The following is a 26,422-nucleotide window of genomic DNA, read 5'->3' as shown; positions in this document are numbered from 1 at the left end:
GAAGATGGATTCCAAAGTTTGGTTTGAGGTAGGTTGTAAATAGTCTTCGAGGAAGGTGAGGGTGAGGGTGAGGGTAGGCAAGAAGGTCTGAACAGGGGATTCGAAGTAGCTGGAGGCATTGGCAAGGAAAGATAAGGCATTTAAGTTATTTTATTCTACATTGTTGGACTAGTGCATGTCATTACTGTTTTAAATTTGTTGAGTACTGGCCCTAAAATTGCCTAGAAGCTAACAGTTCATTATTCTGTCCTAAAGTTGGCAGTTGTTTCTTTTATAAGTTCATTTTCATGAATTATGCCAGTGAACATATATAAAATTTGTCTTCTAGCATTTTGTCTTTAAATTAAACTCTCACAGCCCTTTCCATAATAACGCAACCTCACAGAAACGGAATCCTCTTTTTCTCTTAATGTTAACTTTACAAAAATATCATACTTGTTCAATGTTGAATTACAATATCCTCACATGAAATTGCTCTTTCACTCTTTCCTGCACTACACATCAGAACTGATAAAGGGTCCTGTCCCAAACGTTGACTGTTTATTCATTTCCGTAGATGCTGCCTGACTTACTGAGTTCCTCCAGCATTTTGCGTATGTTGCTCTGTACTACCAGCATCTACAGAATCTCTTGAGCTTGCAATACTCCAAGTGCACATTAACCAAAGTTTTATACAGCTGTAATAGTACTTCCCAACTTTTGTATTCTATGCCACAAAAATTGAAAGCAAGCATGTTGCATGCCTTCTTGACCCCTCTACCCACTTGTGTAGTAACATTAAGCAAGCTATATACTTGCAACTCAAGATCCTTCTGTTTATCAATGCTCCTAAGCCGCCTGCCATGTACTAAGTACCTTCCCCTCTCAAAGTTCAATGCCTCATATTGAATTGGTTAAAAACTCCATCTGCCATTACTCAGCCCGTGGCTCCAAATGATCTATATCCTTTGACAATCTTCCCCACTGTCCACAGCTCCGTCGATTTTTGTGTGATTGACATTGGCTAAGATGTCTGGAACGACTCCCCTGCCATACTTTGAAAGGAGTGTACACCTGAAAGCAGACAGGGTTGGGACTTCACAAGGCGGTACCACTCACTGACAATGCAGCACTTCTTCAGCACTGTACTGGAGGCTAGATTAATGCCGGAAGCAAAGCAAATAAGTTGCAGTTGACAATCTCAAAATATTAGAACTCCTTGGCTGTTTTTAACCAACCAGTCTTTTTATATTCTGGAAGTATCTGGAAGTGATCACTACTTCTTGAGTTACCTCATCTTCCCCCTTTCTCCAGGTGGCCTTACCCAGGCTGCTTAAGAACAATTCTATGATTCCACCTCTAGAAATAACATAACCCAATTCTGTCTAGACTAGCAACAACCATCACTTCACTACTGATCCTTTGGCCTGACAACTGAAAATGAAGAATCATATTGTACTGATAGGGCTGATGTGTGATGCCACCAGTAAACAGAGATTGCAGTGGTAGTGGAGGAAACGTTCACTCCTTTCTCCTGGATAAATGATGTAAGCCCAAAATAAACTGCAATTAGACACTGACCTGAAGAAACAGCATGAGTCATGGCATATAATGATCTTTGAGGAAAGTTTACTTTTATGAAAACCATCAATCTAGAATGTTATGGCTTACACATTGGAGGCTTCACATAATTTCAAAGAGGAGGCCACTCACTGTTTTCCAGCTATTCAGAGGATAAATCTGATTAGATATAAAGCCAACTCACAGAGGTACTAGCCCTTGGTCCCCCCCCCCCCCAAAACTAAGCACCCTGCTTCATCAATCCTTCACCAATCTCACATCTCCATCAACTCCCCCTTCTCCTGCTACCCACCCATACCCTACATCACTCTATGGTGATGTTTGAGATAGAACAGAAGCCTAGAGCACATTACAGGCCCTTTGGCCCGCAATGTTGTGCCAACCATGTAACTTACTCTAGAAACTGCCTAGAATGTCCCTAGCACATAGCCCTCTATTTTTCTAAGCTACATGTACCTACCTAAGGGGCTCTTAAAAGACCCTATCATATCCACTTCCACCACTCTGTGTGTGAAAAACTTACCCCTGACATCCCCTCGGTACCCATTTCCTAGTAACTTAAAGCTATGTTCCCTCATGGCAAAAAACCTCTGGCTGTCCACGTGAGAGAACCCATGCAGCCACAGTGACAACACCTAAGGTTGGGATCAAACCCTTGTCTTTGGAGCCTTGAGGCAGCAACACTAACACTACACCAGAGGACACAATATTTGGTCATTCTTTTCTCCTGAGTCCCTAGCTTACCTCCTACCATGTCTGGTATTCTTACCTCTTCTCTTCATCATCTACCCAGTAATATTTCTATGAACCTCCCTTCCTCCAGAGGCATATGCATACATGCTCCCTCCTCCCTTGAATTCTACTCTCCCAAAATCAAATCTCACTGCTTCTGGTCCAACCACTGCTGCTTTGTCCAGCATCTTCGGGGCTGGAGTCACCTTTGAACTGCCTTTAAAACGCAGCCTGGCAGTTAACAGCCAGTGATCCTGAGTTCAGTCCTGGGAACCCTCCATGAGCAGACAGATCGAACTAGTACCATCTCCTGCCCGGGCTCACTGTCCCAGTCAGGCCACCAGATTCTCAAGTAGGTAGGAGAAAATCTGCTGATGCTGGAAATCATAGTGAAGGGTCTCGGCTCTTTTCCATCGATGCCCTTGGCCTGCTGAGCTCCTCCAGCATTTTGTGTGTGTTACCACGTAAACAGACTGCTTTTTTAACACTTTCAAAATGCGGATTGCTATCAGCTAATCAGAAAACGCATTGGAGAAATGTACATTAATTATGCACATTGTTGAAGTGCTCACCTTGCGTAGACATAGTGAGCAAAGAGCTATTTCTGTGAGGTAGGACTCAGTCAAATGCTTAGCCACTCTGACGACAGATCTCTAAAGGGACGGACAGGTCCATTGTTCACTCACCTCTTTGGAACTTGGGATGTTTGTGTGGTCTTTCTCCATCACAACAAACTTCAGCACGTTGCCGAAAGCAGGGGCGCTCCACGTTGGCCATGGATTGATAAACCTGCCATCTTTGCCCTTCTTGGATCTTGTCACGTCCTCTTCCAGTCGGTAATCCAGTCTGAAGCTTTTCCTGGAGGTCCGGGATGAAGTGCTTCCCCTGGAGTCTCTGCTCACGCTTCCCACTCTTTTCTTCACAGCCTCCTTGGGATAATGACTCCTGGAATGAGGAACTTGTTCTTCCAAGTTCACGTCCATGCTCCCCTCAGCTCTGTAGTACAAGATAAAAAGGTCAAACCGACCATTAAGGATAGACGTCAGGGTCCATGAAATTTCTAAAAACGTTCAAACGCTGCAAAGTACAAAATCCTAGCTTCACACCATTCCCATTCTGTTACGTCGATGTGAAGTAGTTTCAGAAATGCACGGCTGTCAGTGACTTTATAATTCCGAAGCCTGAGCTAGCCATCAACCTTTTGCGACCCCAACCCTTTCCAGGAAATAAAATTGCGCCTTGTAATTGCACCGGGCAAAAGTCATATCTCAACGGCGCACAAGTAACCAAAGACCTCTTGGTGTTTTATAAATTTGCTTTGATTTGGGGGAAAAGTTCTCCGAGTTCTAATTAGCCCCTGGATTTTTGTGCAGGGTCCCGGGACCCTCAATGGGGCCCACACTAACGCAGCCGATGGTATAAATCAGTTTGGCGGATGCGCATCTTACGCAGCCAATATCAAAAGCAATCAACGGTCAAAAACTGCGGTGTAGATGGCATTGCGGTAACCTTGCTGAGCAACTCTGGCAGTCTTTAAAACAAGAGCTGAACCCGGATGAAATTCTGGGTTTTTCAACAAGTACAAATAAAAATAATGCCGCTTAAATCGTCAGCGGCATGAATGGAACACCAATGTATTCCAAAAGCCAGCGGTCCTTCTCGAATGGGAACTGTTCAGGTTCCCCCAACGAAAGCAAAGCCCACGACGCTACGTTGTGTATAACGTTTAGGTATAAACACACACACTTTCCGATTCTTCAATCATAAAGTAAGGTGATACTTGCTATTAATCACTAGGCTTAATTATCGCAGTAGACGGTTGATCCGCCGGTAAACAGTAACAAGATAAAAGTTCACCGCAAAGCCAAGGTCTGAGCTTACGTCTTGGCAGCTTGACTACAGAGAACTGTTAGCTCCACAAGCAGCAGAACAGAGCACTGAGCGGTTAGGGGAAACATTGTGAATGTTAACGACGTGTTTGTGTTTTGGAAATGCTCTGGGGGCCGGGGGGGGGGAGGAGGAGGGGCGATGGTGGGCAGCCGGCGGGCTCACACTTACTGTATAGTTTCCCTCCCGTGGTTGCCGCCCGCTGACAGAGGAACAAGTGAAAACCCCGAGGTCAGCCCCGGCTCTGCTCCAACACGTGACACTGCAAATCAACCAGTCAGCCCCACAAGCGGATGACTCAAAGCTACTTTGACGGAGGCACAAAGAGAAACTATCTCCCCCCCCCCCCCATTAAAATAAACAACGAAGTAGCCCAAATTAATCGCTGGGATTCTCTGCCGGGCTCAGCAGAGTTGCAGATCGGGCTTCCGCAGCTCCGGTTCAACATTTGAACAACTGAGTCCCGATCGAATGGGAAGCGAGATTAAAGTTTCCCTCAAACGCTTTCCGTGTGCGGACTTGTAGAAAGGTTGACACAGTTTAGTGTGTGTATGGGGTGGGGTGGGGGTACGGCTAATATCAAACTGGATTTAAAAACAGTAACTGTTGACTTTATTTGTACAGACAAGGTGGATGTTGGATATGTCTGTTCTTAAGGTAATCTGCGGCAACTCCGACCAAACAGAAAATGTTCAGACCAGTGTTACCCTGCCCCCCCCCCCCCCATAGTCTGTCAGCATCGCCTCTATTTTGGGCTAAATTGTAATAATGATGTCAGGCTGCGGCCTCTCCAGTAAGATCAATGGAAATAAAATGGTTTACGTTTAAGGCAACCTATAGTCCGACATATTTTTGGATTTTTTTCCCCCAATTTGGTAAAAAACGTAAAGTTATTTAATGAATGCTCTAAGTGAAGCAGTGGTCAAAGGACTTTCGCTGCTGACCAGGTTGCTCAGATCAAACCTGAATTACAGCAATTTCCTTTGTTAAAAAAAAACTCCCAGAGTTTGCCCCTAGTGCCAAACCATAGGGATTAGCACCGGAACTCGGTGCTGAATGAACCCAAATTAACAAAAGGCGTTGTAGACTGGAATAACGCCAACAACGCGTCCAAAAAGTTCTTATATTTAAAATAAGTTTTAAGAGGTTCCAATACTTAAAGTTTCTGGATCTCCGATTAATTTCTTGCTCCCGCTTAATTATGTTAAACCAGAGAGTGGATCGCAATTGGATTCGCTCAAGGCCGCACGAGTAACAAAAGTGGGAAATATTTTTGAAACGAAGAGGCGCTAAAAGACCTAACGAAGGCGAGGTCTAGTGTCAGTGAAATAAATGGAAGGTCAGAAGTTCACCTGGGATGACAAGGGGATTTAGCCTCTCCCATGCCGCCTCTCGGATCGGTCACGCCACACTTCACCGAGTATCTGTGGACCAGACTCAGAAATTTAATCGCTGCTGTGATACTGACAACCAAGAAAGGCCGGTAGATCGCGAGGCACACGGAACCGGTACTGTCTGTGACCATCGCCTTTCAGATCACGAGTGTGACCTGAAAGCTCTTCATTACCGGCATGTTGCTCGATTACGTTTCAAATTGTAACTCCACAAAACCGAGGGGCAAAACGAATGGCGGCAAATGGCGAATTTCTCGGGAGCAAGTCCCACTTCACGTACTTCAGCAGCTACCTGGCAACTTCAAGTCACGTGTATGGTCCTGGGAATAAGGGCGACCAATCACGAGCCAGATCGTTGCTACTGCCCGGGATTTATATTTTATAACTTTCATTGTTTGGTTTGCTGAGAGATAAAGGACCTAACACTGAGATTCTTCGAAGTTTTCTACACTCTTTTCAGGTTAAGATTAGTTTTTTTTAGATAGATATTTCAGATCTCAAGATGTGCACGATGTCTTTACTGATCCGTTAATAGAAACATAGAAAATAGGTGCAGGTGTAGGCCATTCGGCCCTTCGAGCTTGCACCGCCATTCAGTATGATCATGGCTGATCATCCAACTCAGAACCCTGTACCTGCTTTCTCTCCATACCCCCTGATCCCTTTAGCCACAAGGGCCATATCTAACTTCCTCTTAGATATAGCCAATGAACCGGCCTCAACTGTTTCCTGTGGCAGAGAATTCCACATATTCACCACTCTCTGTGTGAAGAAATTTTTCCTCATCTCAGTCCTAAAAGGCTTCCCCTTTATCCTTAAACTGTGACCCCTCGTTCTGGACTTCCCCAACATCGGAAACAATCTTCCTGCATCTGGCCTGTCCAATCCCTTTAGAATTTTATATGTTTCAATAAGATCCCCCCTCAATCTTCTAAATTACACTTAGTATAAGCCTAGTCGATCCAGTCTTTCTTCATATTAAAGTTCTGCCATCCCAGGAATCAATCTGGTGAACCTTCTCTGTACTCCCTCTATAGCAAGAATGTCTTTCCTCAGATTAGGGGACCAAAACTGCACACAATATTCTAGGTATAATCTACTTTAAAAATATATTTAAAATACTTCCTTGACTGCGACAGTACATGATTTCTGTTCTGATTTCTTGTCAACATTTCTGTTGACAAATCCAATATATCATTTCTATTGATAACAAATTTGATCTTGCAAAATGCTTGTGTCTAAATTAATGCTACAAGAAATTAGTTATACAATAAACTCAAAAGATTCTGCAGATGCTAAAAATCCAGAGCAAAAATTAGAAAATGCTGGAGGAATTCAGCAGGTTAGGCAGCATCTATGAAATTAAATAAACGGTCTACATTTTGGGCCGAGACTCTCCAACAGGACTGAAAAGGAATGGGGAGAGAGCTGAAGAAGAAGCAATCTGACAGAAGAGGAGAGTGGACCATGGGATCAGGGACGTCTCAAGTTGGGTCCATTGCATTCATAATGAGGAGAGTGAGCAACAGGAAGTCATGGTACATCTTGGATCTTTGCATTCCCACTGGCCACGGAAGTAAGCATCAGAATAACACACAAAAAAATTGCTGGAGGAACTCAATAGGTCAGGCAGCATCCATGGAGAAGAATGAAACACTCGATGTTTCAGGCTGAGACCCTCCATCGGAACTGGAAAGAAAGGAGGTAGAAGCCAGATAAGAAGATGAGGATCTTACAACCCTAAGATTCACTTTCTTGTGGGCACTCACAGCAAATACAAGAAACATGATGGAACCAATGAAAGACGGCATCCAACAGGATGGACAAACAACCCGTGTGGAAAATACAACCAACTGTGCAGATACAGAGAAGTAAGAAATAATAATAATAAATAATTAAGCAATAAATATCAACAATGTGTGATGAAGAGTCCTTGAAAACAAGTCGATAGGTTGTAGGAACAGTTCAATGATGGAGCGAGTGAAATTATTCCCTCTGGTTCTAGAGCCTGATGGTTTTCCATTCATGATGCAACAAGTCAATCTACTCTCCACCACACACCTGTAGAATTTTGTCAAAGTTTTAGATGACATGCCTAATCTTTGCAAACTTTGTTGAGCAAGTGTCTAAACAAATTGATGAAGGTAGAGTGGTAGACTTTGTATGGCTGTGTGGATTCAGAAATGGGATGCACACAAAAGGCAGAGAGTGGTAGTACTTGGGGCATACTCTGCCTGGAAGCCAGTGATAGTGGTGTTCCACAGAGATCTGGCCTGGGACCCCTGCTCATTGTTATTTTAGTAAATGAGCGAGATTAGGAAGTGGAAGGGTGGGCCATTAGGTTTTCAGGTGGCACAGATGTTGGTAGTGCTGTGGATAGTTTAAAAACATGTTGTAAGTTACAGTAGAATACTGATAGAATGCAGAGCTGGGCTGAGGAGTGGCAGGTGCAGGTGGAGTTCAATCCAAAGAAGTTTGAAGTGAGAAACTTAGAAAGTTGAACTTAAAAGTACAAGGTTAATGGCAAGATTCTTAGCAGTGTGGAGCAACAGTGTGATCTTGGGGTCCACGCCTATAGATCTAAGTTGCCTTACAAGTTGATAGGGTTGTTAGGAAGGTGTGTGGCATGTCGGCAGCGCTATAAAACTCCGGTTAGACCGCTTTTGGGAGTATTGTGTTCAGTTCTGATCTCCTCATTATAGGACGGATGTAGAAGCATTAGAGAGGGAGCAGAGAGGATCTACCAGGATGCTGCCTGGATTGGGAGCATGTCTTTATGAGGAAGGCCTGAGCGAGTTAGGGCTTTTCTCTTTAGAGCGATAGAGGATGAAAGATTACTTGATAAGAGGTGTAAAAGATGATATAGGACGTAGGTAGAGTGGACAACCAGCGCCATTCACCCAGGGTGTCATGGCTAATATGAGAAGAGGTAATTTTAAGGTGATTGGAGAAAAGTATGGGGGGGGTGGTTTCTGTCTTTTACACAAATGGGTAAGTGCATGGAAGCATAGCTGCTGGTGGTGGTAAGGGCAGATACACTGGGAGCTTTAGATAGGCACATGGATGAAAGGAAAAGGGGAGAGCAATGTGGGAGGGAAGGGTTAGATTGATCTTGGAATGGATTAAACGATCGACACAACATAGTGGGCCAAAGGGTTCGTATGTTCAGTATACAGTATTATTAATAACATTTCTAAAGCTAAATAATATTACAAAATTGTTATACACTTCGATCATTTATGCCTCAAACTTCGTGCGATGACATGCAGCAAGCAAAAAGCACTCCTGCGCTTCAGAACTTTGCAATCAACGCGCCGGAGGAAGGCTCGATCGATTGGGTCTCCGATCGATTGGAACCCCTCGGTGTGATGTAACGGTGGTGACGTCATCACGGGGCTCCGGCGCCTGCGCGGGCGCAGTGTTGCGGGAAGATGGCGGTGTGTGCGCGGCGGGCTGTTCAGGCAGCGGGGCAGAGGCTCCTCCGGACGGACTGGCGTGGCGGGAAGCCACAGGTAGGACCACGCTGGCCCCCGGGCTTTCGCCATTCGATTCAGCCGCTGGCAAACTTGCTGCGGCGAAGGAAGTTTATGCGGGAGGGGGTGTAATACCTGGGGGGACTGCAGGTGTTCAGAATCAGGTTTATTATCACTGATCTCTGTCGTGAAATTTGTGGCATAAAAATTACTATAACTTACAAAATAAATAGAAAAGTAACGAGGTAGGGTTAATAGAAATAGGATGGCCGAGGGGCAGAAGCTCCTAAAACGTTGAGAGTGGGTCTTCAGGCTCCGGTACCTCGCCTCTTGAGAATGTTCTCGATGGTGGGGATTGTTGTGGCGCTGATGGAACTAGCTGAATCTACAACGCTCTCAGCCTCTTGGGATCCTGTGTATTGGAGCCTCCGTGTCGGTCAGGATGCTTTCCACTTTACATCTATAGAAATTTACAGAAGTCTCTGGTAACAAACCAAATCTGAAACTCCAAATGAAGTAGAGCCGCTGGTGTGCCTTTGTGATTGCATCATTGTGTTGGTCCCAGGTTAAATGTCAATGCCTAGGAACTCGTTCACCTTTTCCATTGGTGACTCTCTGAAGACTGATGTGTGTCACCCAGTCCCCCTCCCTGAAATCCACAATCATTTCCTTGCCCTTGCTGACATTATGTGAGTTTGTTGTTGTGACACCACTCAGCAGTGGAGTTTAGAAGAATAACGTGGGGGTGGGGTTCTTAATGAAGCCTATTGAATATTGAAAGGCTTAGAGTGAATGTGGAAAGGATGTTTCCAATAGTGTGAGAGTCTAGGACTGCAAGAATGTCCTTTAGCTAGAGAATAGTGAACCTGTGGAATTTATTGCCACAGATAGCTGTGGAAGCCAGCTCATTGGGTGTATTTAAAGCAGAGGTTGATAGGTTCTTGATTGGTAAAGCTGCAGGGAGAATGGGGTTGACAGGGATAATATATCAGCCGTGATGAAATCTGCTCCTCTGACTTGTGGTCCTTTGGTCTAACCAGCAGATCAGCGCTTCTACTTTCTTAGAGGTTTGTGCAGATTCAGTATGTCATCTGAAATCTTTGATGAACTTCTATACATGTACAGACTGGTATCTTGACTGGTTACATCATGGCCTGTTATAGAAACACTAGTGCCCAAGAGTGAAAAAAGGCTGCAGAAAGTGGCGGATATAGCCCAGTTCACCTCAGGAAAAGCCCTCCCCTCTATTGAGCACATCTACAAAGAGCACTGTGGCAAGAAAGCATTTTAAAGACCCCAGCCATCAGATAAGGAGATTGGTGAGTGGTAATAGGGTCTACTTGTCTACAGTTCACCTGACACCACAGCGTTTTTGAGGTCTGCATCCAATGTTGATGATCACCAGAGCCACTCTGCCTTGCTACCCATAACTCTGTGTGCGACCAGCAGTTGCCAAATAGAAATCTGGCAGTTCATGAGAGTTGTCTCCTAACTTATCCTCGACAACTCAGATAATTATGATTAAATACTGCTTGCTTCTAGTATTAGTAACTAGTTTCACAGTTACATAACTGCAGTAGTTGTATGAATGCCATTGTTGAAAATGCAGCAGTAAAACTTCATAAATGGGGCTGAGGTTTTCTTTTAAACTAGAGACAATTGCATAAATAATGCTCACAGAATTTTAGGAATGTAAGAGTCAGCAGATGTTGAAATCTGGACACAGTCCAAACTGCTGGGAGGCAGCATCTGCAGAGGGAAATGGACCTTGATTTCAGGTCAAGACACTTCATGTGAACAGGAGGAGTAGAGGGGAGATGGCCAGTATAAAGAAACTAGCAGAAGGAGTGGTGCAAGAACTGCTATATAGTGGGTAGGTCCAGTGAGGAGGGCTGATTGGCAGATGGGTGGAAATAGCGACGGAGGCCGGGAGGTGATAGGTGGATGCAGCAAAGGGCTGCAGATGGAATGTGATGTGGAACCAGATAAGGGGAGGATGAGAGACACGAGGGACCGGTTTGGAGTTAGGATAGGCAGCTCATTTGGTGAAGTGTGTGGATGGTCGGTAGATAGAACCAGGTGAAGGAGGGGAAGAAAACTGGGAACAGTACTCTGGCAGCAGGGGAGTTGGAAAGATTGTGGTTGAGAAAAACTGGATGGAATAGAAGGAGAGAGGAAGCGATTATGAGTGTGTGTGGTCTATCTGAAACTGGAAAATTCATTGTTTATACAGTACCGTTGAGTTGTAGACTGACCAGGCAGAATATTAGGCATTCTTCTCATAGTTTCTCAAAATACTGGCGGGAAAGGGACCCAATGGAAGGAGATTGTGGGTGATGGACAGATGAATGGTGGGGGGGGGGAGGGAAAATAAGGGTGATAAGGAGTTGAGGGACAATTTGCAGTATTCTGGAAGAAATAGATGTGATGTGGGCACAGTATATGTTATTATTTAGGAAAATGTCAGAAAAACTCTACTAATCTGACATCATTGAGATTTTGGTATTGGACTAGCAGATTTTCTGGACTATTGTACAGAATTTCCTTTTACTATCCCAACACTTGAAAATTGTTAAAAATGTTATAATATCTCCAGTGATTCAAGGGTATGCAGGAATGGGACCTTGGTGAGTTCTGCGGCAGAATGGGAACTGAAGGTCCAGAAAATTTCAGGAGAGTGGGAAATGTCACCTGATGTCTGGTTTCAAATGGTTGCATAGTGGATTATCAGAGCCTTTCTTGTAATTATATTTTGCACAGATTAATTTGTTTTATATAAATTAAGATAGATGATTACATCTATTGTTTCAGACTGTCTTAAACAGTTGGAAGAGATTCCAGGCCAGTCAAGCCACAGCTGCACAAGTCATTCTGAATGTACCAGAAACAAAATTAACTATTCTGGAAAACGGACTCCGAGTAACATCAGAAGATTCTGGACTCCCAACTTGTACAGTGAGTACGAGCCTGATTTGTGGACTTTCTGTTTCACATGTAGGAACATATCCTTTTTCTTATGTGTGGTATATGTAAAAGATCTAATTGTCAAATGTTTTCTTCCTCTTGGATTATTTCTATTAAAATCCAGACATTGTCTTGGTGTTCATTTGGTAGGGGTACTTGCAATAGACTGTAAGAGCAAGGAGATAATACTGAGCCTTTATAAGACACTAGTCAGGTCACACTTGGATTATTGATAACAGTTTTGGGCCCCATAATCTCAGAAGGGATGTGTTGTCGTTGGAGAGAGTTTAGAGGAGATTCACGATGCTGATTCCAAGAATGAAGGGGTTAATATATGAGGAGCATTTGGCAGCTTTTGGCCTGTACTCACTGGAATTTAGAAGCATTTGTGGGGATCTCATTGAAACCTACCGAAAGTTGAAAAGACTAGATAGGGTGGATGAGGAGAGGATGTTTCCTGTGGTGGAGGTATCCAGAAATAGAGCGCACAGCCTCAAAATTGAGAGGCGACCTTTTAGAACAGAGGTAAGGAGGAATTCTTTTAAGCCAGTGAGTAGTCAATCTGTGGAATGCTATGCCACAGACTACAGTGGAGGCCAAGTCCATGGGTATATTTTAGGTGTAAGTTGATCGTTTCCTGATCGATCAGGGCCTCAAAGGCTATGGCGAGAAGGCAGGTGTATGGGGTTGAATGAGATCTGGGATTAGCCACGATGGAATGACGACAGATCACTCATTGGGCTGAATGGCCTAATTCTGCTCCTGTGTCTTACGGTCTTAATTTCATTCAACCATACATGGATATAGCCGAATGATGGTGCCATGGTGCAAAATATACACAACGCATTCAAAATGGTGAGGAAAAAATATATAGTCATGCAAAAATAGCACATCCATAGTCCAAGATCCTGAGCAACATGTCCCACAAATTGATGGTACAGTCTCCAGCCTGTCATTCCACTGATCGAACACTGGAGGGCAGCACTGACAGAAGAGGCCAGCCCCAGATGCACCACCTCCAGCGTTTCCTCACCTGGACCACAGCAGCGGGCAAGATCGTGGTTTGAGGCCAAAGTATGTGCTGTGTATGAGCTGGGCATCAGCTTCTTGCCTCATGCTGTTCCTCACTTCACTCGTTATCAGAAGATTTTTCTATTTATTTATTGGAGCTTCCCCCTTCGTATTTTACTTTGTATTTACTTTAACCTGACGATTTAATCTAATGAATTCTACTATAATCTCAAATTTGTCAAGTTGCCAATTAGTTTCACCAGCAAATTTTGATATTCTATGCACAAGTTAAAATATTTATGGAAATGCGGTTCAAGACAAACTGCTAAGCCATGCCATTGTTGGAAGTGTGTTAATTCTGGTTTGTCATTCTGACTATTCAGATAATCTCAATTTGTTATCACATACAGTTGATCCCAGTGATCATCACTTTACCTAAAAATGACTACGTAAAAATGTGATTACGTATATTTTAATTTTCAGCCTGTGAAAATTCTGGTTTGTTGGCTAATGCATAGGCATAGAATATCTTCCCAGATTTGGGAACATTCCTCTGCAATTCCTCTTTGCGTTCTCATCAGTGTTTCCTTTTACATATTGCTAAGAGGAAATTGTTTGGCTTTAGTTCTTAATTTATTTTGCTTTCCTTAGGTTGGATTGTGGATCGATGCAGGGAGTCGCTACGAGAATGAAAAGAACAATGGAACAGCTCATTTCTTGGAGCACATGGCCTTCAAAGTAAGGGAGGCTGAATTTACCATCCGAATTCTCAATGTGATGACACCTTTTTGAGAGGCCTAGATAGAGTGAACATTACCAATAGTGGGAACGTCTAGGACCAGAGAGCACTGCCTCTGATCAGGACATCTGTTTATGAAGAAAAAATTCTTTAACTAGAGGGTGATGAATCTGTGGAATTTATCGCCACAGATGGCTGTGGAGGCCAAGTCACTGGGTATACTTAAAGCAGATTTAATAGGAATGGTGAGAAGACCTTGGTGGTTTAGTTAAATGGGTAAGTTTTGAGGTGGTATTTGGGAAGAAGGCTGTCATGTAGAGGTGAGATTGTGGTTTTGATCTAGGTTAGCAAGATGGAAGGAAGAACATGCAAGGAAGTATGACTGTTGTCCCCTTGTTCAAAAAAGGTAGTAGGGATAGTCAGGGTAATTATAGACCAGAGCCTTACATCTGTGGTGGGAAAGCTGTTGGAAAAGATTCTTAGAGATAGAATTTATGGGCATTTAGAGAATCATAGTCTGATCAGGAACAGTCAGCATGGCTTTGTGAAGGGCAGATCATGTCTAACAAGCCTGTTAGAGTTCTTTGAGGAGGTGACCAGGCATATAGATGAGGGTAGTGCAATGGATGTGATCTACATGGATTTTAGTAAGGCATTTGACAAGGTACCACATGGTAGGCTTATTCAGAAAGTCAGAAGGCATGGGATCCAGGGAAGTTTGGCCAGGTGGATTCAGAATTGGCTTGCCTGCAGAAAGCAGTGGGTCGTGATGGAGGGAGTACATTCGGATTGGAGGGTTGTGACTAGTGGTGTCTCACAAGGATCAGTTCTGGGACCTCTAATTTTCTTGATTTTTATTAACTACCTGGATGTGGGGGTAGAAGGTTGGGTTGGCAAATTTGCAGACGACACAAAAGTTGGTAATGTTGTGGATAGTGTAGAGGATTGTCGAAGATTGCAGAGAGACATTGATAGGATGCAGAAGTGGGCTGAGAAGTGGCAGATGGAGTTCAACCCAGAGAAATGTGAGGTACACTTTGGAAGGACAATCTCCAAGGCAGAGTACAAAGTAAATGGCAGGATACTTGGGAGTGTGGAGGAGCAGAGGGATCTGGGGGTACATGTCCACAGATCCCTGAAAGTTGCCTCACGGGTAGATAGGGTAGTTAAGAAAGCTTATGGAGTGTTAGCTTTCATAAGTCAAGGGATAGAGTTTAAGAGTTGCAGGGTAATGATGCAGCTCTATAAAACTCTGGTTAGGCCACACTTGGAGTACTGTATCCAGTTCTGGTTGCCTCACTATAGGAAGGATGTGGAAGCATTGGAAAGGGTACAGAGGAGATTTACCAAGATGCTGCCTGGTTTAGAGAGTCTGTATTATGATCAGAGATTAAGGGAGCTAGGGCTTTACTCTCTGGGGAGAAGAAGAATGAGAGGAGACATGATAGAGGTATAGAAAATATTAAGAGGAATAGATAGAGTGGACAGCCAGCACTTCTTCCCCAGGGCACCACTGCTCAGTACAAGAGGACATAACTTTAATGTAAGGGGTGGAAAGTTCAAGGGGGATATTAGAGGAAGTTTTTTTACTCAGAGAATGGTTGGTGCGTGGAATGCACTGCCAAGTCAGTGGTGGAGGCAGATACACTAGTGAAATTTAAGATACTACTAGACAGGTATATGGAGGAATTTAAGGTGGGGCTTTATATGGGAGGCACAGTTTGATGGATGGCACAACATTTTGGGCCGAAAGGCCTGTACTGTGCTGTATTGTTCTATAAAGATAGAGTGGAAGGGTGGGCTAAAGGTGTGGAAAAACTTGTACTAGGGAGGAGTACAATTCAGTGATGGATATTGAGGCTGTTTGGAATAGTTGGAGTTGGGTTCACTATGTAATGGAAAGGTTGATCACGTAGGTGAAAATGGTTGAGAGCTAAAGACTTTTATTGGAAGTAGAACAAGGCATGTCATGGATGGTGTCATTTAGGCTGGTAGACCGCTCAATGCCAAATGTAAATTCAGTGATAAAATGAATATTAGTTCTTTCATTATAATTCAATAAACGTTTTTTTCATTTCCTTTCACCTACAGGGCACAAAGAAACGATCTCAGCTAGACTTGGAGCTTGAAATTGAGAACATGGGTGCCCATTTAAATGCATACACTTCTAGAGAACAAACAGTGTATTATGCGAAAGCATTTTCTAAAGATTTGCCCAGAGGTGATTCAATTAATGTTTAATTGGCTTTTGAACCTGGCTGTCATAGAACATAAAGGATCTATTAATTAGAAAGGAGCTGTAGTTTTGTAAATTAAATTTATTTTGAGACCTTCTCTCTGCAACATAGGGCAATGTGCAATCTTTTTTTTCAATGTGAATGCAATTAGTATTATATTTTACAGAAATTGTAATCATTTATCTACTGTTAAATATATATTATAAGTCATAGGATGTAGTGAAGAGAATTGGGACATAAAATCTAATTAAAAATAATACATCTTCATTTGTATATCATATTTTGTACACAGCTGTTGAAATTCTTGCAGACATCATCCAGAATAGCACTTTGGGAGCAGCTGAGATTGAACGTGAACGAGGTGTTATCCTCAGGGAAATGCAAGAAGTTGAAACTAATCTTCAGGAAGTTGTCTTTGATTATCTACATGCAACAGCCTATCGGTCCACAGCATTAGGTCGTACCATCTTAGGCCCTACAGAAAATATCAAGTATGTATTTGTATATATTTTTTAAGTAACGATTATTTATTTTTCTCATTTTAAGATGACTGTAACTGTTTTTATAACAGATCTATATCTCGGAATGACCTGGTGGAATATATAACAATGCACTACAAAGGACCAAGAATGGTATTGGCTGCTGCTGGAGGTTATTATATTCTTAGTCAAATCTTTTAACGCATTATGGTGCTTTTTGTAAACAAGGCTGTGGTGCAATAGCCTGAAGGATTAAGTTCATTATATTTTGTTTTTGAAACATACTACAAAATCCAATTGGTTGGATTTCTGCTGTATAGATGGCCTATATTCAGTCCCTGATTTGTGCCATTGGGTTACAAATCATACTCTCAATGTGAGGAAACATCAGTATTAACTTGCAGTGTAACTATGAAGGGACCCTGCTATAAACAAGTAGGTATGTCAGCAGAAGATGGAACTGAGCAAAACTCGAACACTGAGTTCTTAGTCTGCTTGCATAAAGACATATGTGAAAAGGAAGGGCAAATGGGGGGGGGGGGAAGCTAATTAGGTTCAGCAATAATGAAAAAATGACAAAAAATTCTTCTTGGGCTTCCAGCTGGGTACAGGTACAGCCCAAGAAGAGTTTATATGTCATATATGTCAGGAAATAATGCTAAATCCTTTTTCAATTAAAAAAATTGAACTATATGTGTAACTTGTGGTTCATTCTTGTCCTAATTATGTGCTTTATAATGTGCAGAAATTAGTTGGACTGAGATGATTGCTGTCTGTCAGTGTAGATGTACATTTTGTTATAGTGATGGAAAGTTTCAATGCCATCTTCCAGGTGTAGGACATGATAAACTGGTTGACTTAGCAAAGCGTCACTTTGGTAATTTAAGTACGTACGAAGGTAACATCACGCCAGATCTGCCTCCATGTAAATTCACAGGAAGTGAGGTATGTGCATCAGATCTCATCATTGTAGAGGTTCCATGCTGCAGATGTGGGTGATTGATCCATTTGAAATCCATTTACATGAATGGTTGCATTTATTGTCTCTTTGCAAATAAGCCCAAACATTTCTAACTTTAGACTCTTTATATTCTGAAGAGATCTGTGGCAACCATCTGATGACTTCACAATGTGATGTCACCAGGGCGGTCGTAATCCTCTTCATAGAAAAGTAGAGCTCAATATGGGCCCTTCAGTATAAACCTATTCCATGATCAATCTAGCCCTTCCCTCTTACATGGCTTGTAATCTTCCATTTTCTTACATCCACATTCTTACGTGCCTAAGAATCTCTTAAATGTCCTTGTATCAACCTCTGGCACCTCATTAAGTTAAAAGACCTCCAACCTTCATGTTATCTGCAAACTTACTAACCCACCTCATCATTTCCTCATCCAAGTAATTTCTAAACATCAGAGTAGGGGTCCCAGAACAGATCCATGGGAACTCTGCTGACCATTGACCTTCAGGCAGAATACACTTTGACTTACACCTTCTACCCTCCATGGGCAAGCCCATTCTAAATCCATTCAGCCAAGTTTCAATGGACCCATGCCTCATGACTTTGTGGATGAGTTTACCATGGGAAACTTACAAATGCCTTGCTGAAATCCAAATACGCATCTACTTTACCTTCGTTAGTTTGTTTTATCACCTCCTCAAAAAAAGGCTGTTAGGCTTGAGGCATGACCTGCCCCTCTGAACAGCATCTCAGAAGGGCAGTGTTTATTATTAAGGACCCCCGTCACCCAGGATGTGCCTTCCTTTCACTGTTCCCATCACAGGACATAAAGAAGCCTGAAGGTACACACACAGATTCTTCCCCTCTGTCATCCGATTCTTAAATGGACATTGAACACCACCTCACTACTTTTTTTCCAAATTATCTTTTGTTTTTGCACTTTTCAATTTATTTAAAATATAGACGCTCACTGTAATTGATTTTATTAAATGTTTTCCCATATTATCATTGTACTGTTGCTGATAGTTAACAAAATTTAAGTTATCAAATTTCACAACATATTACTGGTGAAGTTAAACCTGATTCTTACACGACTTTCTCCAAGTGCTCATGAATACTCTGTTTGTTTGATGCACAGACTCAATGGTCTATAATTCCGTAGATTTTTCTATCACCTTTCTTGAACAACAGAACATTTACTATCCTCCAGTCCTCTGGTACCACTCCTGTGGCCAGGAAGGGTGCAAATATCATCAACTTCACTTTGCTTTCCCCCACTGTTACCATTGTTTGTATCTTCATGGAAAACTAATTAGTATTATTAGTCACGATGAAGGAACAGAAAATTTAGGTGCTTGGGCAGCTCTGAAAAAGATTGTACCAAGTTTGCAAATCAGTACAAGGTGGGATGTAGCAGGTAAAGAAGTAACATGTAACTAAAATGTTTGAAGTATATGCATCTAAAAGTTGCTCCAAGAGTCTTGATTTAAGTTTCAGCATTAACTGAGAACCAATTCCTTTAATTGGGCTATTATACATTACAACATACTTAAGATTCATTTAATTTTAACTTATTGCTAAATGTTCCAGAGAAGTACTGTACTGTGATAATTAATTGTTTCACAGATTCGTGTAAGAGATGATAAGATGCCATTGGCTCACATTGCTATTGCTGTTGAAGCGGCTGGCTGGTCACATGCAGACACCATTCCCCTCATGGTGGCAAACACACTAATTGGTAACTGGGACCGTTCTTTTGGTGGTGGTGTGGTAAGTACACTAGCATGCAAAAGTCATTAGAAAATAGTTTTGCTTAGAGCTTAATGGCAATTTATATACAAGTCTGATGGATATTTGAGTTGACAATAAGAAAATGTAAAACTTAATAAAATTGTAGCTGAGCCTATAACCTCCTATCTACTTTAATGGCCAGAAACTGTTAATCTCTGCTTAAATATACTCAAGGTGAGTATCCAGAAAACTGAAGAAGGCATTTTTCTTTTCACTGATCTTAAATGGTCAGTCCATCCTGAGACCAGTTTTTGATTCTAGCTTTAGAAGGGGCATAGCAAGTATTAGTTCTAAAACTGGGAAATAGTGTGATTGCTATCAGGTTGTACTACAAATTTTATAACTTCCTTTCTGAAGACATTGATTGTGCAAGGTAGAATAGACCCTGACAGACCTACAAGTCACCAGCAACTTGACTCTAAATGAAAAAAAATTGTCATCTTCTGGTTTCTGATACAAAGCTAGTTTGCAAACAAGTTAGCTATCTGCTTTTGGCCACCCACAAGTAACAGGTAACCATAGCTACAAAGTTAGTCACACCATTTTAGACATTAAATATCTTGCTTCCTTCCAAGCTAAGAAAAATCCTTTTTATCTTTTTCTACTGTTACTATTTCAATATTATGAAGCACTTAGACCTGTAAACATTTTTCTTAAAAAACAGAATTTGTTCAGTAAACTGGCACAGATCGCTTGCCAGGGTAACCTCTGCCATAGTTTCCAGTCGTTCAACACCTGTTATACAGACACTGGTCTTTGGGGGCTCTACATGGTCTGCGAGTCTAACACGATTGATGAGATGCTGCATTTTATTCAAAGAGAGTGGTAAGAGTATATATTTACCTTTTGTACACCCAGGAATTATTACAAATTACCATATTCTTCACAGTACCAGCCTTGTGACAGCACAGCAAATAGTTAAGTTTCAGGGAAATGCTCAACCATATACTTTAGATGAATCATTTGTGAATCAGATTCTGCTACTTTATCATATGTTGGTATTATAACTATGCAATAGGATGAACATAAACACTGAACTGTATAAGGGGAAGAGGCAGGTACTAGAGAGTACCCCAGTGGCTGTACCCCTTGACAATAAGTACTCATGTTTGAGTACTGTTGGGGGGGGGGACAGCCTACCTGGTGGGAGTGACAGTGGCCGGGCCTCCGGCACAGAGGTCGGCCCTGTAGCTCAGAAGGGTAGGGATAGAAGAAAGAGGACCATAGTAACAGGGGATAGTCAGGGGTTCAGACAGGCGGTTCTGTGGAGGTGATCGGGAGTCCCGGATGGTAATTTGCCTCCCTGGTGCCAGGGTTCGGGACGTTTCTGATCGCGTCCAAGATATCCTGAAGTGGGAGGGTGAGGAGCCAGAGGTCGTGGTACATGTAGGTACCAATGACATAGGTAGGAAAGGGGAAGAGGTCCTGAAACGAGAGTATAGGGAGTTAGGAAGGCAGTTAAGAAGAAGGACCGCAAAGGTAGTAATCTCGGGATTACTGCCTGTGCCACGCGACAGTGAGAGTAGGAATGGAATTAGGTGGAGGATGAATGCGTGGCTGTGGGATTGGAGCAAGGGGCAGGGATTCAAGTTTCTGGATCATTGGGACCTCTTCTGGGGCAGGCGTGACCTATTCAAGAAGGACGGGTTACACTTGAATCCTGGGGGGACCAATATCCTAGCGGGGAGGTTTGCTAGGGCTACAGGGCAGACTTTAAACTAGTAAGATGGGGGGGGGGCGGGAATCAATTTGAGGAAACTATGGGAGAGGAGGTTAGTTCACCAGTAGAGCAAGTAAATAGACAGTGTATGAGGGAGGAAAGGCAGGTGATGGAGAAGGGATGCGCTCAGCCCAAAGATGTAGGGGAGAAGAAAGAAAAGGATAATAAATTTGAATGCATTGATAGGGATGAAAAGAGAGGAGGAGGTGGAGAGTATCTTAAATGTATCTATTTTAATGCTAGGAGCATTGTAAGAAAGGTGGATGAGCTTAAAGCATGGATTGATACCTGGAATTATGATGTTGTAGCTATTGGTGAAACATGGTTGCAGGAAGGGTGTGATTGGCAACTAAATATTCCTGGATTTAGTTGCTTCAGGTGTGATAGAGTAGGAGGGGCCAGAGGAGGAGGTGTTGCATTGCTTGTCCGAGAAAATCTTATGGCGGTGCTTTGGAAGGATAGATTAGAGAGCTCCTCTAGGGAGGCTATTTGGGTGGAATTGAGGAATGGGAAAGGTGCAGTAACACTGATAGGAGTGTATTATAGGCCACCTAATGGGGAGTGTGAGTTGGAAGAGCAAATGTGTAAGGAGATAGCAGATATTTGTAGTAAACACAAGGTGGTGATTGTGGGAGATTTTAATTTTCCACACGTAGACTGGGAAGCTAATTCTGTAAAAGGGCTGGATGGTTTAGAGTTTGTGAAATGTGTGCAGGATAGTTTTTTGCAACAATACATAGAAGTACCGACTAGAGATGGGGCAGTGTTGGATCTCCTGTTAGGGAATGCGATAGATAGGTCAGCTGACAGATGTATGTGTTGGGGAGCACTTTGGGTCCAGTGATCACAATAGCATTAGCTTCAATATAATTATGGAGAAGGACAGGACAGGACCTAGAGTTGAGATTTTTGATTGGAGAAGGGCTAACTTTGAGGAGATGCGAAGGGATTTAGAGAGAGTGGATTGGGTCAAGTTGTTTTATGGGAAGGATGTAATAGAGAAATGGAGGTCATTTAAGGGTGAAATTATGAGGGTACAGAATCTTTATGTTCCTGTTAGGTTGAAAGGAAAGGTTAAAGGTTTGAAAGCACCATGGTTTTCAAGGGATATTGGTAATTTGGTTCGGAAAAAGAGGGATGTCTACAATAGATATAGGCAGCATGGAGTAAAGGAATTGCTCGAGGAATAAAGAATGTAAAAGGAATCTTAAAGAGATTAGAAAAGCTAAAAGAAGATATGAGGTTGGTTTGGCAAATAAGGTGAAAGTAAATCCGAAAGGTTTCTACAGTTATATTAAAAGCAAGAGGATAGTGAGGGATAAAATTGGCCCCTTAGAGAATCAGAGTGGTCAGCTATGTGTGGAGCCGAGGGAGATGGGAGAGATTTTGAATGATTTCTTCTCTTCGGTATTCACTTGTGTAAGGTGTGGGAAACAAGTAAGGAAGTTATGGAACCTATGACAATTAAAGAGGTGGAAGTACTGGCGCTTTTAAGAAACTTAAAAGTGGATAAATCTCCGGGTCCTGACAGGATATTCCCCAGGACCTTGAGGGAAGTTTGTGTAGAAATAGCAGGAGCTCTGACGGAGATCTTTAAGATGTCATTAGAAACGGGGATTGCGCCGGAGGATTGACGTATTGCTCATGTGGTTCCATTGTTTAAAAAGGGTTCTAGAAGTAAGCCTAGCAATTGTACACCTGTCAGTTTGACATCAGTGGTGGGTAAATTAATGGAAAGTATTCTTAGATATAGTATTTATAATTATCTGGATAGACAGGATCTGATTAGGAGTAGCCAGCATGGATTTGTGCGTGGAAGGTCATGTTTGACAAACCTTATTGAATTTTTTGAAGAAGTTACGAGGAATGTTGACGAGGGTAAGGCAGTGGATGTAGTCTATATGGACTTCAGCAAAGCCTTTGCCAAAGTTCCACATGGAAGGTTAGTTAAGAAGGTTCAGTCGTTAGGTATTAATGCTGGAGTAATAAAATGGATTCAACAGTGGCTAGATGGAAGATGCAAGAGAGTAGTGGTAGATAATTGTTTATTGGGATGGAGGCCGGTGACTAGCGGGGTGCCTCAGGGATCTGTTTTGGGCCCAATGTTGTTTGTAATATACATAAATGATCTGGATGATGGGGTGGTAAATTGGATTAGTTAAGTATGCCGATGATACTAAGGTAGGTGTTGTGGATAATGAGGTGGGTTTTCAAAGCTTGCAGGGAGATTTATGCCAGTTAGAAGAATGGGCTGAACGTTGGCAGATGGAGTTTAATGCTGAGAAGTGTGTGGTTCTACATTTTGGCAGGAATAATCCAAATAGAACATACAGAGTAAATGGTAGGGCATTGAGGAATGCAGTGGAACAGAGAGATCTAGGAATAACTGTGCATAGTTCCCTGAAGGTGGAGTCTCATGTAGATAGGGTGGTGAAGAAGGCTTTTGGAACGCTGGCCTTTATAAATCAAAGCATTGAGTACAGAAGTTGGGATGTAATGTTAAAATTGTACAAGGCATTGGTAAGGCCAAATTTGGAATATTGTGTGCAGTTCTGGTCACCGAATTATAGGAAAGATATCAATAAATTAGAGAGTGCAGAGACGATTTATTAGGATGTTACCTGGGTTTCAGCACTTACGTTACAGAGAAAGGTTGAACACGTTAGGTCTCTATTCATTGGAGCGTAAAAGGTTGAGGGGGGGATTTGATCGAGGTATTTAAAATTTTGAGAGGGATAGAGTTGACGTGAATAGGCTGTTTCCATTGAGAGTAGGGGAGATTCAAACGAGCGGACATGATTTGAGAGTTAGGGGGCAGAAGTTTAAGGGAAACACGAGGGGGTATTTCTTTACTCAGAGTGATAGCTGTGTGGAATGAGCTTCCTGTAGAAGTAGTAGAGGCCAGTTCAGTTGTGTCATTTAAGGTAAAATTGGATAGGTATATGGACAGGAAAGGAGTGCAGGTTTATGGGCTGAGTGCGGGTAGGTGGGACTAGGTGAGATTAAGAGTTCAGCACGGACTAGGAGGGCCGAGATGGTCTGTTTCCGTGCTGTGATTATTATATGGTTATAATTTACTACAGCAGAATAAAATCACTTAAATGAGCATGGCCACATTTATCCTTCACAAACAAAGACATTTTGGTTTAACCCATCTGCCTCATTTCAAGGTTTAAATTTGAGATTTTAAATTGGAAAACAGTCAGGAAGCTGTTAGCAAATACTAAAGCAGTTTTTCTTTTTCAGGATGCGATTGTGCACAAGTGTTACTGATACAGAGATTGCAAGAGCAAAGAATCTGCTAAAAACGAACATGTTACTGCAGCTTGATGGTAAGAACAGTTTATTGTTTTTTTCCAGAAATAGTTATTTGTATGTAGGTATTCACCGGGAATTCATTGTTTCCAGGTTCGACACCAATCTGTGAAGACATTGGCAGACAAATGTTATGTTACAACAGAAGGATTCCACTCCCCGAGCTTGAAGCTAGAATTGAAGTGAGTACATATGCTGGTAGTTTCTTTAACAATTAAGCTTGAATGCCAAATAACTCTTCTGTCCTCCTGTTATACAAGTGATCTGTGCATTACAAGTTGATTGGGATTAGAGTTCACAAGTTACTACCCAAAACTGAGGTACAGGATAATTTTGGGGGGGGGGGGGGGGTGGAGTTTTTAAAAAAATCTTTCAACTCACTTCTTGATGTGTGTAACCGATGACACCTCTGTTAGAGAAAATCAAAATGTGAAGAGTTTGAGGAACTGAGAGAACACCTGTATAAAAAGGACCATTTTTAAATTTGGATGTTGGGTCCATTAACACATTCAGCTAAGTATACCTTAATCTGCTACATGTGAATAAATTAGTCTTAAATCTGTTTCATTTTTGAACTAGGCTGTTGATGCCAAAACAGTAAGAGATGTATGCAGCAGATATATCTATAACAAGGCCCCTGCGATTGCTGCAATTGGTAAGTGTATGTCATAAATTGTGTTGTTTGTCTGCAGCTGATTAAGGCTTTCTAACTCTAATAAATTATTTTTTTTTGTAGGTCCTGTTGAACAACTTCCAGATTACAACAAAATTTGCAGTGCAATGTACTGGTTAAGATAATGTTATTCTATGAAATAAAGCAAAACATTCAGACTGGATTTTACTATTTTATTATCAAATAACACATGCACAATGATAAAAGGGATTGTGGATCATTTCATTTCTTCAGTCTAGCAGTATTGACTTGGTCTTGTGCAGCTTTTTTCGCTTTAACCATTTCAACAAGTTCCTATTTTTAAAAAAAAACAAAAGAATTCACAATGCAGGACAAAATGTTGAAATCAGGCAAAGTACAAAATCCTATAGCTGTACATGTTCCAAAACAGTCTGTAGATATGAACTGATTTATATTTCATTATACATTGTTCATTTTGGCTCTGGCTGCTATAACATTCCAGATGTGAGAAATATTTACCTTGTATCTCTTCATGCAATCTTTCTTGGTTCTTCCTGGAACAGTAGCTGCTATTTTCTCCCATCGTTCAGGTGTGTTAACTGGATATGTCTTTAATGCCTGTTCCAAAAGCTTCTGTTCTTCTGCTGTCCAAGGGTTAATTTCACAACCAGGCACTATAAGGAAGCAAAGTGAATGTTAAATATAAAACCACAAATACAAATTATCTTAAACACTTCAATGAACTTCAGCAATACTGTTTGTGAGATTTGAATTTTAAATTAATTCTTTATAACAGCTGGCTACACACACGATTCCAGGACAACTTGATAGATTTGTCAGCAGTAAGAATGACAATGGCCATTCCTTGGTAAAAAGCTACAGCTGAAAGAAAATTGCAGCTTGTTAAGTCCAAATCCCAGTCCCAGCCAATCACTGAATGTTTGAAACTTTTATTTTTTTGTAAAAAGATCTTAATACTAACACATTTAAAAATATTAGCTAGTTGATTTTTTTTAAGAAATCAGGACAACCTGTACCTCATGAGGCACAGATTTTATGGTGCGTAATAGAAACGTGGGTCAAGCCAATCAGCCCAAGTTTCTCCAATATTGAATGCCACAAGGTGTCTAATGTTAATGTAGCCTCATCTGTTTATAAACTGTACTTGTACAAATTTTGCTGTCATTAATATGAACAACTGCTGCTCTTTTGCTCTTTGCTCTGAATTAGTTTATTTAAACTCTGACTTCTTGCTTTAGTGGAAATTTCTTTGAGCCCAAGGTACCACCCTTTCCAGACAAATGAATTATGTTTCACAGATATGACACTGATCTACTGAGCTAAGAGAAATTTCAGAAGCAGTAAGGGACTGAATGCAGTTAAATATTAGTGGTGCCCAGAATTACAATCACTTAGGTGGAATGGTTATGGCATTGGATATAATATGGAAATTGATAGGCAAAACAGAAACAGAATGACAACACTACACATTCTTTGGTTCAAATCTTTGAAAACATATAATTAT

At 41.8% G+C, this 26,422-nt stretch overlaps 3 protein-coding genes across 5 annotated transcripts in view; 1 reads left to right on the top strand and 2 right to left on the bottom strand.

Moving 5' to 3' along the window:
* napepld (N-acyl phosphatidylethanolamine phospholipase D) overlaps positions 1-5,892 on the bottom strand; it is a 52,566-nt gene extending 46,674 nt beyond the window's left edge. Inside the window, exons 1-2 of one of the 3 annotated variants that reach the window (XM_059987202.1) lie at positions 5,532-5,892; positions 2,979-3,288 (exon numbers count right to left, since the gene is read on the bottom strand). In XM_059987202.1, the coding sequence (XP_059843185.1) occupies positions 2,979-3,288; positions 5,532-5,704 (483 nt within the window). In that variant the 5' untranslated portion in view covers positions 5,705-5,892. Of the gene's footprint in view, positions 1-2,978; positions 3,289-4,173; positions 4,264-4,350; positions 4,440-5,531 lie in introns of those variants that run through there. The other 2 variants (XM_059987204.1, XM_059987203.1) reach the window with 2 other exon arrangements.
* Positions 5,893-8,959: 3,067 nt separating this feature from the next.
* pmpcb (peptidase, mitochondrial processing subunit beta) lies at positions 8,960-25,136 on the top strand. Its single transcript, XM_059987201.1, has 13 exons — positions 8,960-9,085; positions 11,858-12,001; positions 13,673-13,759; positions 15,852-15,981; positions 16,290-16,488; positions 16,569-16,648; positions 17,309-17,421; positions 19,064-19,207; positions 19,893-20,053; positions 24,195-24,280; positions 24,357-24,445; positions 24,843-24,918; positions 25,000-25,136. The coding sequence occupies exons 1-13, from the start codon at positions 9,005-9,007 to the stop codon at positions 25,059-25,061; spliced, it is 1,452 nt and encodes a 483-aa protein (XP_059843184.1). The 5' UTR covers positions 8,960-9,004; the 3' UTR covers positions 25,062-25,136.
* Positions 25,096-26,422, bottom strand: part of dnajc2 (DnaJ (Hsp40) homolog, subfamily C, member 2) — a 41,077-nt gene continuing 39,750 nt past the window's right edge. Inside the window, exons 16-17 of the mRNA XM_059987200.1 lie at positions 25,417-25,571; positions 25,096-25,230 (exon numbers count right to left, since the gene is read on the bottom strand). Of these exons, the coding sequence (XP_059843183.1) occupies positions 25,159-25,230; positions 25,417-25,571 (227 nt within the window). The 3' untranslated portion in view covers positions 25,096-25,158. The remainder of the gene's footprint in view (positions 25,231-25,416; positions 25,572-26,422) is intronic.

Source organism: Hypanus sabinus, chromosome 13 (assembly GCF_030144855.1).
Source record: "Hypanus sabinus isolate sHypSab1 chromosome 13, sHypSab1.hap1, whole genome shotgun sequence".
NCBI lineage: Eukaryota > Metazoa > Chordata > Chondrichthyes > Myliobatiformes > Dasyatidae > Hypanus > Hypanus sabinus.
Note: the sequence above shows the minus strand (reverse complement) of the source record. Positions and strands in the feature narration are given on the sequence as shown.